This window comes from Nematostella vectensis, chromosome 7, assembly GCF_932526225.1.
Source record: "Nematostella vectensis chromosome 7, jaNemVect1.1, whole genome shotgun sequence".
Lineage (NCBI taxonomy): Eukaryota > Metazoa > Cnidaria > Anthozoa > Actiniaria > Edwardsiidae > Nematostella > Nematostella vectensis.
Genome location: NC_064040.1, coordinates 11,756,883 through 11,777,638, shown reverse-complemented (window position 1 = coordinate 11,777,638; position 20,756 = coordinate 11,756,883). Strand labels below are relative to the sequence as shown.

The 20,756-nt window shown below is 42.2% G+C and overlaps 1 protein-coding gene across 1 annotated transcript; it reads right to left on the bottom strand.

Moving 5' to 3' along the window:
• Nucleotides 1-9,085: 9,085 nt before the first annotated feature.
• Nucleotides 9,086-18,842, bottom strand: LOC5504807 (stress response protein NST1). The gene is made up of 12 exons (XM_048730542.1): nucleotides 18,571-18,842; nucleotides 17,103-17,198; nucleotides 16,610-16,681; nucleotides 15,901-16,338; nucleotides 15,062-15,169; nucleotides 14,448-14,536; nucleotides 13,535-13,616; nucleotides 12,923-12,991; nucleotides 12,389-12,469; nucleotides 11,673-11,827; nucleotides 10,872-11,022; nucleotides 9,086-10,437 (listed from the first exon to the last, which is right to left on the bottom strand). The coding sequence occupies exons 1-12, from the start codon at nucleotides 18,625-18,627 to the stop codon at nucleotides 10,021-10,023; spliced, it is 1,815 nt and encodes a 604-aa protein (XP_048586499.1). The 5' UTR covers nucleotides 18,628-18,842; the 3' UTR covers nucleotides 9,086-10,020.
• Nucleotides 18,843-20,756: the final 1,914 nt, after the last annotated feature.

Sequence of the window (20,756 nt, the reverse complement as noted above, 5' to 3'; positions counted from 1 at the left end):
AATTGTGTGCTCGTCATTTTGCTTCTGTTAAGCGACTTGTTATTGAAGTTATTTGAATAATTAATTTTCAAGCAGAAGCAATTAACTACGAATGTGGAAATACACCTACACACATACACGGCGGCATAGAGAGCAGAGCGGTTTATAAACAGTGAAAACAAGCCGTCTAGGTAAGACTTACCCTGTAATAGCCAGTCATAAAGTTCCAAAAAAAAGGAACTATAACTGTTACAAACTCTCAGATCTATACCAAACTTAATCAGAGGTGATTGTCCCTTTTTTTTTTTTTTGCCAAAATTAAGTTTTGCATTTCATCTGACGTATCATTTTTGTCAAAAGGAAGTTTTTCACTTCAAATGACGTTTTTTTCTGACTCTTTATTCAAAGCTTTTTAGTAAAACAGTTTGCAATTTCCCCATGGTTTTATGCTTTGTAATAGCCACTATACCATTAACCTGGTGATCGTTAGAGATTGAACTGTTTGATTAGTTGTGGGACAAATATATAAACAGCTTTTTAGGTCACGGAAAATGACCATACATATAGATGTATCCTGAATAATTGCAAAACAAGTAGAGCTTTATGGTAAAGCCTGGAATCTTAACACCACCATCTAGCACAGGCCCGTACCCAGAATTTTTCACACCCCCGAAAAAAAAAGTTTTTTTATGCCTTTGCAGTATTGCCACGGGACGTTAATTGTCGGATTTGGCTACATATCAGCTGATCTAGTTTATGCTTTACAGTTTTGTCTAAAAATAGCACGTCTATTGAGAACGGAAAGTGGACCTTCGGCCGTTGTGGAGGGGGGGTGCGTTCGCACCCCCTGAACCCCCCCTGGGTACGGCCCTGTAGCAACTGTGCAGCATGATCGCGATACCTAATAAAGCATCTGGGTCCAAATGGGGGCAGTAATAAAGTTCCTTGTCCTGTCTTTTACCGATTTATACTGTTTACAAATACAAAAAATAACATTCCGGCGTCATTTGGCATTTTGGGAGTCTTCTAAATAAAAAACAAGTACATGTTGGATACACTCTTTTTGTTTTTTTAAGAACCTTTTTGAAAAGGACGTCTAGCCTTAGATCTCACCAAATTCCAAGAACATACTAAGAACATACCGAGGCCCAAAATATTATTTTGTCATAGTGTTTTGCGTTCTTGCAGGATCATAATATTGTGTAAATGATAACAATAGCCACAGAATTATATAAAGAAATTTATTATCGATGAGGGAATTCCACGGTAAATTCAGGCGTGACCCAGGGGGGTGCAGGGGGTGCGAACGCACCCCCCCAACAGCCGAAGGTCCACTTATCAGAAACTTATTCCCTACCTCCCTCCCCCCCCCCCCCCTTTCCTGGAAAAATTAGGTCCACTTTTTCGGATTTCGCACGTTCCCAAGAAAAAACCTGAAATTTCACGCGAAAAAAACGATATCGCACGAATCCCATCGTGTGATATCGTGTTTAAGTGAAATTACACGTGGAATTCACGAATCGATGATGGATTATTTTTAAATCCTATTGTCAAATTCTTTTTTGTGGTTGAAGAGAGTTTTATGCGCTATTTTTAGTTGGCGAAAAAGTTATTTCGTAGTTGTTATCACCATCCAATGAGACGCGAGCATTTTTTTACATTCGATCTATCCCGTTCAGAAAATTGAATCCATTTTGTTATCAAGAAAAAAAGACAACGGTTTGATTGAGGTATTTTAATTTTCGATGGTACAATTAATAGCTGGATATTTATCGGATTGAGAAGTATTAAGAAGTAAGCACCTGCTCACCAAATCTGTGAGGATTCGTAGTTCTAACCTGAGATGAGAAAATGGACAGATCAAAACAGAAAAGAGTTTTCACTACAAAACGCGTGTCTTCAAATTTAAGAGGAAATCGTGACTTCCTCCGGATGGGAAGTAAACAACATGGAGATTGACAGCAATGCTCATTGGGGAGTTGTTGAAGTTAGTAAGTTCCAGAAACAGACAGCTCACTGCACTATCGAGAACCGGTGGTTGTGGTACAGAGGGATTTTTACGCTTGGTGGGTAGCCACTTCTTTTTTCTGGTGTTGTAGGCCTTCATACACTCTTTGAATTCTTGTATTTCGTTTAAAATATACGTAACGATTGTAATTTCATTCATGGTTTTTGTCTTTTCTGCGGCAAGAGCAGTCATCTCGGTGTTTTGACTTTCGTCGCAGTTTATTATGTCCTATACTAGCAAGAGACAAAGGCTTAGAAAGTTTGAACGAAAGTTTTTCAATCCTGGCAAGTCCAGACTGAGACCAAGTCTCAGGGCAAAAGTTTCTTCCTAAAAAATCGATCTATATCTATAACAGAAGTAGTTTTATGAGAACTTTGATTTTCTCAGCTTATGCTTGTAAGATATGATTCGCGTTGGGAAAAAGTTCGTGGTACACCTGTGCTTTTATTGAAATCCACTTTTCAACTATTGAATTCCACCATGATTCCACTCTGTCTTGACCGATGAGATCGCGCGTAAGAATTGGAACATAGGATTCTGTGTTTAAATCATGTAGTCATATAATGCTTCAAAAGAAACACGGCCTAGCTTCAACTGAAGATTCCACGTAAGTAAAGAGTTTAGTCATTCCACAGGATGTAAATTGTAATGGTGTAATGTACTTATGAACCTCAGGCTCTCTTTCTATTTGCTCTACTATTGATATACCATCAGAATTGAAATGAGCTTTATTCCTAAAATAACGACGTCTTCCTTCTTAGTTGAACCTTTCTTTGGATAAGAAAGGAGACATCTCGCTCTCCTGCCTACATATTGCAATCTGTGATCGGGCAGAAGGAAACATGCTATAAACATCCAGCCCTATTAGTCTGTCTTGGCTTTTAATCCTTTTTTTTCTTTATCAGTTCTGTACATGTTCAGAATTTTCCCTCTGAGGTCACAGACCTTTAAATCTTTAAATAACTTAATTGCCTCTAGCGAGCTAATCCGGCAAATGGCGGTCAGCGGAGGCTGGCGCGTGAGAACGATAACGGGCGACAACATGTACATAACAAACGAAAAACACGATGAAAGCCCATCATCGAATTAGCTCGCTAGGTAAGGCCGCTACAAAGTTGGCTGCAGATTGTAGACAGGGAAAAACTGCCTGCGGTAAAGCATTCCAGACGGGGATAGTGCGTGAGTAGAAGGAGAACTGGAAAGCGTTAATTTTAGCTGGGAGGAGTGAAAATTGGTAGCTATTACAGGCACTGGTTCTTGTGAAGTAGACGGCAGGTTTAGGTGAAACATCAAGGGGAAAATCAATTTTGACGAGGCCGGAGTTTATCTTATAAAAAAGTGCGAGGTCACTAACTATTCTTCGATGACGGAGTGACTGCCAGCCTAACACATTAATCATTTGGGTAACGCTACTTGTTCTTTGGTAATCCCCTGTGGTAAAGCGTGCGGCTCTACGCTGGACAGATTCCAACGTGCTAATATCCCTCTTGGTATGTGGAGACCATGCCACCGAACCGTACTCTAGGATGGGGCGGACGAGGGACGTGTAGGCTCGCTCCTTGATTCGGACTGAACACGATGAAAGGTTCCTCTGTAGCACTCCTAAGACTCGATTCGCCTTCTTTTTAACTTCCTCAGCTTGCATGTCCCAACGAAGGCTTGATGTGATGTAGACGCCTAGGTATTTTTGGCACGTGACGCTCTCGAGGACGGAACCGCATACGGAGTACACCCCTACTGATGGATGACGCTTCAGAGTGATTGACATGATGTAGCACTTTTTTTGGCGCAAAAGCCATTTGCCATTTCTCCGCCCAGAGTTCCAGAAGGTGTAGTTCTTCTTGGAGAATATCGTGGTCGTCAGGTGAGTTGATTGGGCGGTATAATACACTGTCGTCGGCAAACAGCCTTACATGCGACTTCAGACCAGTTGGCATGTCGTTGATGAAGAGCAAGAATAAGACCGGGCCTAAGACAGTGCCTTGGGGGACTCCAGAAGTCACTGGAGACCATTCTGAACAAGACCCATTCACAACGAAGCGTTGCCTTCTATCCGTAAGGAAGCAATGAAGCCAAGTGAGTAGTTTCCCCCTGATCCCGTAATATTGAGCTTTAAGGAGGCGACGCTGATGGGGAACAGTGTCAAACGCCTTGGCAAAATCCAAGAACACAACATCAACTTGACCATAGGCGTTTAAAACGGAGGCCCAGTCGTGGATCACTGAAGTAAGTCGAGTATCACATAAAAGACCTTGCTGAAATCCGTGTTGGAGATGCGTTATTATTTGATTCGCGCAAAGATGGTTTGTAACATGCTTGCAGACTACGTGTTCCATGACTTTAGAGATCAAAGATGTTAAAGATACTGGGCGATAATTCTTGGGGTCCGCTCTGTGGCCTTTCTTGAAGATTGCTGTAACGTTGGCGTCCTTCCAGGCGGCAGGTAGAGAGCCCGAGTCATAAGACTGTTGAAATAGTGGAACTAGCAACGGGGCAAGTTCGCCAGCGGCTTCTATCAGGATACGTGCTGGCACAGAGTCGGGACCGGAGGCATTGTTGGGCTGGATGTTCTTTAGCTGCTTATGGATGCCATTAGTTGTAAATGTCAGGTCAGGAATGTTGGTCCTCTTGCGTGAAGACGCTGTCGTATTGGACGCGCAATGCCTCCGCTTTGGATGAATCTGACGCGCAGATCTGGTCACCTTGAAAGAGGGTCGGGATACCCAAGGACTCGGAGCGCAGCAGCTTAAGGTACGACCACGCCCTTTTTGCTCCGCCAAGATTAGGTGTACTAGGGTCCGGCGCAAGCCCACCCAGGACCTCGCTCTCAAGTATATATTATGCGTGTCTCTGATGCATTTGGTTGTATAGTTCCGTATACGTCTGTACGAGCGGAGATCTTTTTCCTTCGAAGAGCGTTTGGCTTTTTTGTAAGCTCTATCTCGTTTACGCATAAGCCGCTTGATGGCTGGGCTCATCCAGGGAAGGTGGCGTTTCCCCTTCGACATCTTGTGTGGGGGGAATCCTTCAAGCCTTCAAAAAGTGCAGCCCAATTCTCATCGACAGATCTTAGCGGGAATGATGCCATGTAATCAGTTCCGAAGGTAGACAAGTAGGACCTCAGGCCATCGTAGTCAGCTTTATGGTACTGGTAGATTTTGTGGGGCGCCTTTGGGGTATACTTTGGTGAAGTATCAACCTCGAATAAAACAGCCCCCTCGTGGTCGCTCAAGCCGTTGGTCACATGACACGCCTGGATGAGTCCTGGGTTAGACGAAAACACCAGATCGAGATAGTTGTTTTTGCGTGTCGGGGGCTTTTACGTGTTGGGAAAGGCTAAACATGTCTGCTGTTTCGGTAAGTTTGTGGTCCCAAGAGCGTGCAGAGGGGATAAGCGCTGCTTCGCCGCTTGACCAATCGATTCCGGGACAGTTGAAGTCGCCGCCGAGAATGACGCATGGGAGTTGAGTGTGTTTGCTGTAGAGCTTGCAGAGGTGATCATTGAGCAGGCTAAGCGCGTCTTCGTCAGGAGGGGGTCGATAAAAACTAGTGAAGAATAGCTTTTTGCGCTTCACAAGTTGGATCGAGCATGTAATGATCTCGCAGCTGTCGACGTCTACACCACGTTCCTCCGCCGCAGGAAAGGTCGTTGCGGACGGCGACGAATACACCGCCACCGAATAGAGTTCTGTCCTTACGAAAAAATTCGTAATTTTCAGGGAACACTGAATATGCCGGTATGTTTGAATCGGTTTTGCTTTCGCATCCAAGAATGCAAAATCGCTTCACGGCCACGAGAGCCTTTCTTTCTTTCATCTTTGCGGCCATCCACCACCTGCGATGGCTTTGAGATCAGCCTCGCGCTGATAGTCGGGCTCACCAAGTTGTCTCTCAGGCTGTCAGGTTAGATGGGTCTGAAAGCCACCATGGGAGCTACTAGAGCGCTGCTAAGACACATGCGATGAGATCTTAGATGCGTTACGTGTGAGTGGGCGAAATGTTATCGCCAGGGGCACTCGCCTGTTCTTATTATGGCGTATTTTGGGACTCTGTTTTGGCTTTTCCTTTAGGGCTGGTTTCCATATAATCGTTAGTGTCGCGGCTATCGCCACCCTTGTGCTGACACAAAAAATATGTTTGGAGCGATGTGAGCGATTTACCCGTTTCCATATAATCGCAGCTGTCACGCGGATGGCGCGAAAATCGAGACAAAATGGCGGCTACTGATGAGCGACTCTTGCTTCAAGCCTGCTATCTCCTTGCCCTGTTACGGCGTAGAAGACAAAGAGGATTGCGAAGATCCAGAAGGGATCGAATTGAACTTTTTTCAAATAACGCCTGCAGCCACAGTTCCGATGTTTTGAACTTTTTCCAGCTTCACATTCACTCATGTTAAATTTATCGCCTATAACTTATTTTTTTGTAAAGGCAGTTGTATTTCTGTACCTCTTCCATGAACAAGACAGTGTTCACCCCTCTGCCCCCGCCAGACGCTATTTTTTGTGATAGAAGGTGGGATTCTGAGATATGATAGTCACGTACGCAATGAGCTCTGGGACATATTTTTGTCCCTACCGTCGCGACTAGTAAAAATATTGGTTTCCATTTAAAAAAATGAACTATCGCCTCTGTCGCTACTGTCGCCGAGATATATTTTTTTCTGTCTCCGCAACAGTGCCGTTTCTTGTCGCAGCTATCGCAACCGTCGCCGAACAGAGCGTTTCCATATGATCGGCGCCGTCGTGGGACACGTTTTTCGACGACGGTGGCGACAGTCGCGACGCGAGCGACTATATGGAAACCAGGCTTTATTATCTTCTTATACACAACAGACCAAGGCATTCCATCTGAGATAACAGAATGATCCTATCAGAGAGAATAGCTGTTAGCTCAAATAGTTATTCAATCCAAAAATGTTTATGGTTTTCATTAACATTGAGAGAAAAATCTCGAAATAAATTAGATTTTAATCTAATTCCATTAACCATGCCAATCGAAATATTGCAATAGCTTACGCCAACATCCTCTCCCTGGTGGTCTTCTTGTCTACGAAGTGCATGCGCAAACGACCATACTTCTTACTGATCAGCTTAAGTGTGGCGGATTTCTTGGTCGGCGTCAGCGTCCTAGAAAAGATCCCGCAACTTGAGCTCTCGACGAGCGAACACGTGATTCGCAGTAATATCGGCTTCGTAGCCGACCCTTCTTCCCTGTACGCACTGACTGGCATCGCTATAGAGCGCCTTCCCCTTTTTCCACCGCTTTACTGGAGTCTGGCTCTACGTTATACTGGTCGGGTTTCCATGGTTACTCGCAACAGCCGTGATGACGTCATTCATCGGTATCTTCCACCTTGGCTTATCTCGCTCCGTTGAGTTCTACCTGTTTCTGACCATCCCCATCTCTCTTGCTACCATCATCATCAGTCACATTGCACTTGTCATCAGGCTTAATTGCGTTCGTGAGTATAGCCTGGAGTGCGCCTTGCGCCAGCTAGCTTTACGGAACCGGAAGTTGGCAGAACGCTGGCAATTGTCACGCTGGCGTCGATGATCACGTGGTGACCGTATGGTTTGTATAAGCTCGTGGTTGCGTACTGCGACTCTTGCGTCAAGTCCACGAGTATCATACTCGGGCTGAAACCCCTGCGCTACAGTAACTCGGCGATTAATGTGGTCGTGTATATGTCACGCATAACGGAGTTCAGGCGATATATTCTCGATTTTTTCTGTTGCAGCAGAGTGCAAACAGGGACAGGAAGCAGCCGAGTGCGTCCCACTAATGAGGGAGAAACACCCATGGCCATGTATCGACTATAGCCTAGTGACGGCCACACATCAGCCCTATAAAGGTAACGCCCATGGTCATATACCAGCTGTACCCAGGTGACGCCCATTTTCATATATCAGCTCTACCCAGGTGATGATACCCATGGACATATATCAGTTGAACTCAGGTAACGCCCATGGTCATATATTAGTTGTACCCAGGTGACACCCATGGTCATAAATCAGCTGTACCCAGGTGATACCCATGGTTATATATCAGCTGTACCCTGGTAACGCCCATGGACATATATCAGTTTGCTCCAGGTAACACCCATGGTCATATATCAGCTGTACCCAAGTGACGCCCGTGGTAATATATCAGCTGTACCCTAGGTGACGCCCATGGTCATATATCAGCTGTTGTCAAACACTATTTCCATGCGTTGTCTTACCGATGCATACCCCTGTAGACTTCCTTACGAACATCGCCCGCGTCACCCTAGCGCAGCGTCTTCTGGTTTTCCACGACAATATGGACCTCAATGCGCGCGCTCACGAATCGCTCAAAAACGGCGTTGTGTTCCTGGACGGCAAATCAAGGGCGGCACTTCCCTATTTTCCCGTTTTACGCGCGCTTACGATCGCGTTAACGATCGGAGAAGACACATTTGTACGAGGTATATGGAGTATCTATCGGCTGTTGGCATGGAGATCGCGTAAACTGCGGTCAGTTTAGTTTAATCTTTGTTTATCGAGGGTAACATATTTAACCGAATATACAGTTTTCTAACATATGGCCCTCGGTTAGTAAGCACTGTCACTGGGGATGGTCACTGCCAGAGGGTTTATTGCGTCCCCAGTGGTTCTTTTACGTCCCTTCGGTTCAGGTTAATGTAGTGCAGCTGGAAGAGACGGGACCTCCATTTGAGTGTCCTTATCCGAGAAGACTGGAAACATGTGAGAATAACTTCAACTCACTTGTGACACAAATTCGAATCAAGACAGGAACTCGGAAAAAATCCCCAGATTGAGCCAGGATTCGAACCTGGGCCACAGCGGTGAGAGGACGACGCCCTAACACACTAGGCCACCCGTGCTTCCAATGAAGCAATGTTGTAAAAAGATGTGAACAACTTTCAAATTTTCTATTTTCAATTTGGGCATAAACTTCCTTTTTGGAGGTAGCTCGAGAGTTAACTGTTGTCAGACATCGAAAGCCTACTCAGAGTTGGCCAAAAAATGAAAAGCGTGAAAAAGTACAAATAGAAAGGAGATTCAGGATTACATGGGGGTAATTAAAAGGTAAAACAATTTTAATATAGAGTCACACTTTTGAATAGCAGTTTATTACGAAAATATTTGTTTTCTTATAGTAATTAAATGCTTTAAATAGAACCTCGCGACTGGCACGTAAGTTGATATGTACATAGGTACGTATAAAAATACTTATCGCATAAATAATAACTTGACTAAATCAATATTCTGCTAAATACATGTGATTGCCTTTATATTATTTTTTTGTAAATGCAGTGAAAAATCAAATGATGGTGAATTGAGAAATCGAGATTTTAGAACAATATGATCGCATTGGATCGCAGGACGAGTTTCCATATAATCGTACACGATTGCCTGCGATCATATGGAAATTTCGCGATCTTCCCCGCTATTTCGAAATTATAGTGAATAACCACAACTAATAGACCTTACCAATTATTATATAAATGGCTTTCCCCGTCTTCTTTGCCAAAAGTGCAGAGTTATTGAATTATCCTGGATAAAACATATGTTAAAATGTGAACTGGTGAATTCAGCATAACAAGGATAAGCACTGAATATCAAAAATCCATCAATGAATATTGCAATATTTAAAAACAACACTAGGAAGTTCCTGGTCCTGGCCAGCAGGGAGATAATCTTACACGAGCCCATTCCAAGGACAACACGGGGCTTTTTTCGTGAGAATAATAATTATCTGTTTACCACTGCATTCTGAATGGTACTTCACATCCTTTTGTCGATGTGTTTTCGGTAGGTCATTATTAGCTCGACGGCGGGTCCTCGATAGATCGTCGGTAGATCGACGGTCGCTAGAAGCTCGACGGCGGTTCGTCGATATAGATCGTCGGTTGATCGACGGTCGCTAGTAGGCTCGGCGGCGGGTCGTCGGTTGGTCGACGGTCGCCAGTAGTTTGTCGGCGGGTCGTCGGTAGGTCAATAGTAGCTCGTGGCTTATTAGTAGTCCATCGTCAGGTTTTCGACCATGGGCTACATCACAACACATAACGCACTCGTTACCTTTTCATTACCATTCGTAACTCGACCATTTCCAGTCTCACCACCGTCCTTGCTATTACCCCTCGCGGGAGACTTTGACGTTTTACTCGATTTCGAGTTCTTAACGGAATCGCTGCTCCCAGAGCCTTTAGAGTGAACGGACTCTTTGGAAGGCTCTCTCGCAAGTCGCGCATGGGAACCGTTATTGCTGTGGATACTCATCCTCGAGGGCCTGAGTCCGACTCGTGAGTTGCGCATGTCTGCCGTAGTTTTACGTAGAATTTCGTCGACAGAAGGCCCGGATGAGTCCGAGGCGAGGTCCGCGCTTTTACGGGCGAGTTCGAGCTGTGTTTCCAAATGTTTGACTTTTTGAGTGAGACGTTTGTTCTCGACCGCAAGCGCTTCCATCTGTACACACACACAAACAAAACAAGAAATAGATAAATACCACACGATCTTGCTATGGAAGTTATATGAAGGGTATATGAAGGGTGAAGAGGAAGTTTTGGCTTTAAAGACATTCGGCCCGACCTGGATGACACTGCTGTTTTTTTTCTATAGAGATGTAGAAAAAATGGTCAATGAAATCTTATGCCCAGATAGATGTGCCATATCACAGTAATAAATTGGAGGGGGAGGGGGCACCCCATAGTCTTGAAACTTGTCTAGAAGCCGAAAAAAAAAGACATTAACTTAATAAAACTTCATGCACTTTCCTGATATTCTTGATAAGGACTTTTTGCCCAGTCACTCAAAAGGGTTCCTTGATCCAACTTGACGAGTTGACAATGTCTACAAGCATTTGCACATTTTCTAAATCCCACAGGGAGCCCATTACTAACCGTCTGATGCGTCTCGGCCTCCCGCTCGTTCCCAGCTTCCACGGCTTTCTTCAGCGTAAACAGCTCCTCTAGTAGCTGCTTGTTCTGGTACTTGAGTTCTTCAATGCGCATGTCCGTTCCGCGGTTCAGTCCGCTGACTCGACTGGCGCTCCTACACCGGCGGAAAAAAAAACGATACAGTATTTGGTGAAATTGAAAGTACACGAAGCAAACGGCTTGAAGACCCTAAAGCGAAATTTAAACTAAATTTGGTGCCAGAGGTTCTCACACCACTAAGCAACCGAATGCGCAACGATAGAAAATCGATCGCATCCGAATAAGCCGGGCGTTCGAAGATTTGTGTCCCCCTTGTCACGTTATCAAGATTTTTTGAGAAAAGATCTATTTTTACCTCGGATCATCCTTAGTAGAATATCACCCGCTTTTTACGCTGAATCACCCGCATTGGGTAAAATAAAAATATCAAGGGTTTTCTGCGATCGGTAGCAGGCCCATCCCCCCTTATGAACCTACGATCCGGCGTTTTCGTAATAGGGGATTATGCGCTAAGAGATCACGTGATCTTTCTGGGTGGCAAATCAAAACAAAAAAATCAAACAAAAAATATCAGAAATGACTGAGCCCGTCACACCAGAGTATGACGGGAAAATAAAATCTTTAAATAAAACTAATCCCTTTCTGAAGAAAAAATAATAATTCGTAAGCGCCAAATAAGTTGCTTTTTGTTGCTGTTATTTTACCGCTGAAAGCCTGAGCGCGCGCTAGTTTGCAGCCCAAACAGTCACGTGATCCCTATTTTACCTAGAGCGTCGCTCAACCAATGGTGGCGGCGGTATCGCGCTCGCCCCAGACTCCTCTTGTTCCAAGGCTTGCTGCATGTTCTGCTCCAGAGCTTTGCTTTTGTTGAGCAGGCGCTCACGCTTAGCTTCCAGCTCTTGCGATAACGTGTCAAGATCCTGACGAAATTTGAAAATAAATATATTACCATAACATACTTTTGAAAGCAAATTATCAGGTATAACTTATTCATTACTATAAGCCCCCAGCTCCAAGACGGCAAAAATGTAAACTAAACATCATTAGATTCGGTTACTTGGAAGATGATCTTCAAAAGTGCTTGGAAGCAATGTAATAGAAATGACTCCGTTGAATCAATCTCGACGTACAAACATCTATAAGGACAGCTTTAATTATGCCCCAACAAAGTTAATAATGCCAATGATGTCCTTAGGGAAATATCCTGATGTGAAAAGCTGCGATTGTTTTTTTTTAGCAAATTACAAGCAAAGCTCTTGTCAGCAACAGGCTGTTAGAGCGCAATCGCTAGACTAAAGAGATACCGCAGTGTATTTTTGGAAACTTTAAGGTATATCATCTAGGGTTAGCGGTAGCTGAACTTGACTGGTAGTGTGGAAGAGAGGGAGGATTCTGTTTTCAGTCCTGTTTATCTCACAATTTTGGATCTATGATCGACCACGTCCTCTCCCTCCACAGGAATTTAATACCATGGGACTTACATTCTGTAGCTCGACCAAGTCCTTCTCTTTATTGTTGCATACTGCGTGACGTCGATTCAGGTACTCCTCGTAATCACGAATCTACGGCAAGAAAAGAATTATTATGTTATCCACAGCCAACTGTTTCCATAGCTGTCGAGCCTAAGCTAATTCACTTGTTTCAGGTGGACGACTTGTTGCATTTTCAGGCATCAGTCTCTCACATAATCGGGTTGTCGAGATCCATCATTGCCTGGAAAACTATTGATGAGGTGCTAGATTCAAGCTCCTCCATCCACTTCGCAGTAATGTATTTCTATTTGGTATAAGAGGCGGTTGGTGAAGTCACCAATCAGAAGCCACCGTGTTTGCCTCGTTCCCGACCAATCAGAAGCAGGCATAACTTACTCATAACGAGAAGGGAGAACGAGAGTCAGATCGCGAAATTGCAGCCTCGCCAATATCGTTCGCGGCCGAACAATGATAAACTCCGCTTACAAATATTTATTTTTGTTTGATCGGGGATTGTTTAGATTTCATGGCGCATAGCGTTACCTCTCGGTCTTGCTCGATAGCTTGCTTCTTTCTCTCCTCGAGTTCCAGTTCTTGCTTTGTTATCAAAGCCTAAGAAGAAAGAACAACGTTCAGAAACTAAGGTTATAAATTTCAACAAAATAGGCAATAAACCTTTCCCAAACTAATTATGTTAAGGATTAGAATGGCATGTGTTCAGGGGCGTGCCTAGACACAAAAAACAGGGGGTCTAGAGTTATCAACTGACCACGGATCAATTAATTTTAAATTGGCATCTTTAGCTCTGGTAATAGGTCACAAGATCCATCTAGAAAACACAACAAGAAGATGAACTTCATCACCCACTCCTCCCAGGCATCTCTTCTCATTGGAAAGAAAAATAGTTTTTTTTCAATGCGGGGTTCCTGTGGCGAATAGAGAAGAAAAATAACGCAGGGGGAATCCCGAATCTGAATAAAGGCCATTACAGAGTTGAGTTGCCTGCGGAAAAGGCTAAAGATGAACTACGACTAGGGGTATAGTTGTATTAACTACTACAAAGAAAGGGGTCAACCGGGGTCGAGCTCATCTTGTCACATACCCCCCCCCTCCTCCCCAAGACACGCACCTGGAGTTATTAGTAAGATTCATTACCTCGTGTTCGTGGTATCTTTGTCGTCGTTCTTCCAACTTTTCCTCGTTTTGAAACTCTTCCAGCTCTTCCTCGAACTTGCGCCTAAAAACGAAACGAGGGACACATAAATCCCTGTCAAAACTATGGGGGTAATTCTAGTGTTGTTGTAGCATTGCAACAACAAGACTAGGATAATCCAAAGATGCTGTGGGAATCCCCTTGTTGGGTGAAGTGCCTCGAAAGCAATAAAATGAGGTACCATTTTGAGTGTTGTTTTGTCTTTATCTTAAACTGTTCAGCGTTTATAGACAAGTCTCTCCCGTGATTGATAATTAAGAGCGGATGGCCTGCTAAATATAGTATTTTGTAAGTTGAGGTAAAGTTGTGCGATTGCCGCTTTAAAAATAATAAGAAAAGGTTGTCAGTGTGAATAAAAAGTGGTAATTGCAAAATGGAAAACGGTAACCGTATATATATTTTATCAAAATGCTGAGAAAAATTTAAGAATTATTGTGTAGTTCCAGAAAACATCCATACCCCCCATTGAGGGGATTGGAAATACTGGGGGGGTGGGGGGGGGGTTTCAAACGCCCAGGAATTTCCAGAGGGGAGGGGGTGGGGTTAAAATGCCATTTTTCCTTAACAGTTACTGTATTTATTTTTTTCCAGGGGGTTGGAAATTCCAGAGGGGTGGGGGGAAGGTATGGCTATTTTCTGGAACTACACATTTGTGGTTACGGCCTTACGGCCGAAGGTTCTCAATGTATGGTACTAGATTCGCTGGAGTCACAAATTATTGAGTAAGGGCACCTTTCGGCCTTAGAACAGCTATTTGGCATTCGCTGTTTCCAATAAAAACATTTTTTAACGATTGGTGTATACAATAGGTGTATGTGATTTGTGTATTGGAGCATATGTATACTAGCGCCTTACTTTTGCTCCTCTCTCTGCAAGTGTATATTGTTGATATCCGTAATGTACTCGTGTCTCCGTGCTTCTAAGTCTTTCTTCAGCTGTTCCATCTAAAGAGAGATAGAACATTTTAACAAAAGACTCTGTATAGATGCAGTTGTTAGCTAAAAGCAGGTATTCGTACCATGGCTTCTAAGGTGAGGGGGGGGGGCATAAAAGAGGATAGTGGGTAAGGGTGGGGGATGGTGGAAAGGGTAGGTAGTGTTGTGAGTAGTCCCATATATGTAGTCACGCCATCACGTGACTCACTACTGTTATGTAAGCTTGCCATGTGCTTAAAAGTTAAAACTTAAAAGTTGCTTGTTGATCTTGTCCGATTATAATAGTTAGCATGCAAAAAAAAAAAAAAAATAAATAAACTTTGCAGAAGCACTATTAAGGCTTGTTACCATATGATTGCAAACAGGTGATCAGGTACAATTATATTTGAAAAATCACAGTGTGATTGTGTGCGATCGAGTGGGATCATATGGAAACTAGTTGCAAAGCAAAGAAACGACACAGAAAGCTCTGCACAAGAGGAAAACGCTAATATTGTGTTTCGCATGAATAAACATAAAACCATACAACATCACCTCTTTGTTTGTCTCTTCTCTCGCTTTCTTCAGACTTTCACTCAGATCACTTAGTTGTCTTTGAACAGAGTTCTTGCGTTGTGAAAGTGCTGATTCAAGCTGATTTACCTACAAGTAGATTAAAACGTTCATATGATTATGTCGCTTAAGGCCTCATTTCTAAATCCTTGATGACTCAGATGGGGAGAATGCATACTCAGTGAAAATTCTGGCAGAAATATTACTGCTCTCCCTCTTGAAAATGGCATTGCAAGTAGCAGGATTTCTTTTTTTTGGGGGGGGGGGGGGATATACAAAGCTGTCAACTCATCCGCATTGGCTCTTTTGTTTTTTGTTTTCACATATTTACTGTATTTCACCCGATTTCACAAAATTTGTATCCAAGTTGTGTTGACAGCTATATGGGTATATTACGAAAACATGTAAAACTCAGTAATTCTTCAAAGCTATGTGTCTAGCACCAAACTCATCAGGGCCGTATCAAGGGGTGGGGTACTTGGGGCCAGGCCTGTAGCCAGAATCAGAATTCTACCGAGGTAAAGCTAGCCACAGGTTGGATGATAAATCCAACAAAAGCATGTGTTTTATCTCATACTTTTCAATTGTGAAACACTAAACATCAAAATTTTACCGAGGCGAGTGTCTCACTTGTCTCATGCTGGCTATGGCCCTGAGGGCACATGCCCAAAACATTTCATGAAGAAAAAAACAAAAAAACAGTAGGGGTGTGTCTGTGACCCCAATACTGAATTTACTGTTTCTGTATTGTGCCTTCCTAAAATTTCAAGGCCTGTTCTGCGCATCCATAAACAAATAATATATATATTTGCAAAGCTTACCTGAGATACCTTCTCTCCAGTTTCTTTGTTATTGTATTCATTTTTGCTCGCAATTTCTTGATGTTCATATGAAGTATCTGTCACTGCATCTCCATTTTGAACAACCCCAATATTACCATTTACATCTTTACGATTTTCCCCTGATTTATCCACAAGGTAGCCATATTTTCCTAATCCATGATTACTCCCTTCTTCACTTGTATCAGTTCCATAGTCATTATCATCATCTTCATCATCATCATCATCATCATCATAGTCATCGTCATCATCATCACCACTGTCGTCATCATGACCATTCATATAATAGCTTGTGAAATTGATGTTAGTAGACAAATGGCTGGTATGGCTTCCTTCTTCATCTGACAACTCAGTGTATTGGGAGTAGCTGTAGGAGAACTCTTCATTGTTTGACAAGTTGAAATGCACTCTTCTCTTGGCCTGGGAATAAGACAATAGTGTCAAAACTAAAGGGATGTAGCAAGGGGGGGTGGTGGGCACTGGGGGATGCCGTATGCACCCTGCGCACCCCCCTGTGTATGTGCCTGCCCCGCTCCTCCAAAAATCAAATCTGTCTGGGGGGCTGCCCTTCCTCATCTGCCCCCACCCCTCCCCTCATCAAAGTAGTATTAAATAAAACAGTAATTAAAGGTGTCTTATAATCCTCTTCAGCAACAGGAAATCATTTGATCCCTTTTCTAGTAAAAACTACCTTATTATTCTTTCCCTCCTTTATTCTATCAGCTGCCTCCAGCAAATTGTCCAGCTGAGAATCTGAGGAGCACTGAAAACAAAACCAACAGAAACATAATCAAGTCAACTCATGATTCATGGAATCATATGTCCTATTGACCGTTTAATAACAAAGTTATCTTGCCCAAATCATGATAAACCACGAAATTTGTGAAATGTGACATCATCTGGTCTAAATGACAGTTCAAAGTTGTTCTTTGGCCACTTTTTTCTTGATGTTTCAGGCTCTAATTTATAATTTCCTAGATTTAATTTTTTTAAATTTAAAACTTAAAAGATTTAATAAAATGGTTAATGTTATTTTCTTAGACCGTGATTGGTAAAATTGTGGGAATTGACCCATATGATTTGTGATGACTACCCCCCTCTTCAACCAATGTGTTATGTAGTCTATTGTAGTGAGAATGTACATTTAAATCTATGTATAATGAACAACCAGATAGCAAACAAACCTCAGAGTTAGACCGCTCATTCCGTCTGAAGTAAACACCACCATTCAAATACTGTTTGTTTGTTTCATTGTCTTTTTTGGGACCCTGCTTTAATACCTAAACAACAACAACAACAAAATTCAGCCAAAGTTTACTGACTTGAGAATCACAGATGTAAAGGCTCATCACAAAGGGGTACTGCATCGGGAAATGAAGGGGGGGAGGGGTAACAGTTATACATATCACTCCCCCTGCATCATCACCACTGGCCCCTTTGGAGTGGTATTTTTAACAAAATGTATTGGGAGCTAAACCCATGAATTCCATCCATCATATGTTTTAGAAAAAAAAACATATTTTATACCTCCTAGTGACATCAGCAAGAGGCTGCGGGGGTATCTTATTGGCAATTATTGCATACCCCTATGGGCTAATTTGATCACTGTTTACTGAATCTTTTCCAAGTAACTCACCTACTCAAGGTGAATTATGGTACACAGTTTTTACCTTTATGAAATCATAACAATTTTACCTTCCTTCTTTGAATTGCCAATGTGTACATTTCAAATTTGTTTGGTTTCGAGATAAAACAGAGGTGACCATTTTTATGCTTTTATGAGATTATATCAAAATAGAGAGTAATGTATAACAAATGGATTCATTCAAATATATATCCAAAAAAAGAGTGAGTATAAAGATGATTTGAAAAGGAGAAGGATTAAAACCCCTAAATATAAGACTATAGCAAAATGGATAAGCAGGTGGTTATAGTAGGAGCAACGTGTTGTTGAAGAATTGAAAGTTCCTGTTTCGACCCCATACTTGGATAAAGTAATATATTAGCATACTGCTTCTTGATAAATTCTCACCAATGCCAAGGTTTTAGCGTTTACAATAGTCGGACTAATTAAACCAAAAATTGAAATTAATTTTTTATAATCTAACTCCAAGCGATCAAACCCAAAAGGCATCAATAAACAAAAGCATATCAGCAAATAGGAAAGGTATATGATCGCTCCTAAAGGTTGTACTGTAAGATGAAAAACTCTTAGAAGATTAACAGTAGCTAAAATATTAAAATACACAAATCCTTTGGCAAACATAACACGATCTTCCTGAATAAAGAATCAACCCATTTTCTCGCTTTTTCAATTGAATATATAAATTTGAAGCATGTATAGTACAAAGACACCCTTTAAAAAGTATTTAGATGCAGGACAGAGATACCATTCTGGTGTTTCTCGGGGAAATCAAGACAAAGTCCGGGAGTTTGGCAACACCGAAAGATGTAAACACATGGAAAAAATATCGATCAATATAAACTAAAATGGCGGTGAAGTAATAGCTACATATGCCATCTACACAATCCAAGGAACCAAAAAGGCTAAATTTCACGATGGAAAGTCATTTTGGTGCTTTTAGAAACATTACAACCAATAAACACACTACATACCACGGTTGCTTGCTATCCCGTTTTGTCCTAACTTACCTCCGAATACGAAGTCTTTCTCTCAACAAGAACAGTGGAATCTGTCATTTCTACCATTATGGCCTAGACTTCAACCCATCTTGGAGAATTTATAATAACCGCAATGAATTTTGGTAAAGTATCTTTGACAAGAGTTCGTTCCGTTCTAATATTTTAGTCGTAACATGGCTGCGGGCAACATTGTGAAGACCTCAAAGGATTATGGGAGATAATCACTTTGGCAACCCCTTGCTTTGCTTAGGAGGGGGTGGTCTTTTAAACAAGCCTATCGTCTACTAGAGACGCGTTTTTTATAACGTGGATATCTTTACGCTGCTTTTTATTTCTTTTCACGTTAATAAGAATATACACGCACAATAAGAGGAATATTTCAAAACTTTCACAAATGAGAACAAACTATATAAAAAATTACAAATCCTTAAATTCCAAGATATTATATCATATCTCAACTGTCAATTCATGTTCAAATTTTACTCAAGATTATTACCTACTCCATTTAATAATTTCTTCACACTCATCAGCTCAAGGCACACGTATGAAACCAGGCTAGCCTCGAGCTCATCCTACTGTCTTCCATCAGTTCATACAAACTATAGCAAGTTCAATATTCGCTTCCAAGGAGTTATAACATGGAATAAAATCGACTACTCAGCTAAGCAGCTAGCCTTTAACCGATTCAAAAAAACTATAAAAAGAAATTTCATAATCTCTTACTAGATCTGAGACGTTTTTGCCATGTATATTTTCATGTATGTATAATTTTCGCTCTGTATGTACCGTTCTTATCTAAGTTTATTCATACATTCTTTTCCTTTTCTTTTCGTGTTTGCTTGTCTTTTTTTTTGCTGTTTTTTATACTTGTGCCTCGTTGACGACAGAATCTCGTAAGTTATTTAATTTTGGCTGTCTAGCTAGATTAGCTTTTTAGTTGTTTCTAGACAGCCAGTACCCGATTTGTATTAAAGTATTTAGTTTTGTATTGTAATTTCATCTTGTGGTACAAAATAAAATATATTGTATTGTATTGTATAACTCGCTCTGCTTATTAGAATTTGTAACCTCAGATACATCCATCAATGCAAGCCCCCCAGCTAGGGTTATATGTTTACTTGATGGGTTCACATTTGGCAAGTGTCCTAAGTTGGCTAGGGTCTTCTAGCAGAGAGAAAGTGAAACCGCGTAGGACAAAGGGAAATGGAAATCTTTCTAGGGCGGGGTTCGGTCGGCCCGATCTGACACAAAGATATTGGGTGTGGTTTTGTACCCGACTTTTTTCTTCATAGACCGAAGCAGTGAGCCGAAAAAAAAGACCGACAAACCGTTACGTCTAAAAAGCGACTAAAAGAGGAAAGCATATTCTTAACCTTACACACTACATCTCAGCATAACCATAACAAGTGGCATAACCATAACATTAAGACAAGGCTGGGATTTAGGGTATTTTGATTATTTCTTTCCAAGTGTGAGTTCGAGTGTGATAGCGGGGTGCTGGGTCCGAAATCTTTAGCCTAGCCGTAAAAGTTTAAGGTGTCAAACAAGATTTTTTTGGCATTTCTTGGATGGTCTGTATGAGGTTCAATCGATGGGGTCAAGAGACCACCACTCACACATTCCCGAGTGCCAACTAGAGTCAGTGATCACCCCTCACACATTCCAAGAGCCAATTAGAGCCAGTGATCACCCCTCACAAATTCCAAGAGCCAATTAGAGTCAGTGATCACCCCTCACAAATTCCAAGAGCCAATTAGAGTCAGTGATCACCCCTCACACATTCCAAGAGCCAATTAGAGTCAGTGATCACCCCCACACATTCCAAGAGCCAATTAGAGTCAGTGATCACCCCTCACACATTCCAAGAGCCAATTAGAGTCAGTGATCACCCCTCACACATTCCAAGAGCCAATTAGAGTCAGTGATCACCCCTCATGCATTCCAAGAGCCAATTAGAGTCAGTGATCACCCCTCACACATTCCAAGGGCCAATTAGAGTCAGTGATCACCCCTCACACATTCCAAGAGCCAATTAGAGTCAGTGATCACCCCTCACACATTCCAAGAGCCAATTAGAGTCAGTGATCACCCCTCACGCATTCCAAGAGCCAATTAGAGTCAGTGATCACCCCTCACACATTCCAAGGGCCAATTAGAGTCAGTGATCACTCCTCACAAATTCCAAGTGTCAATTA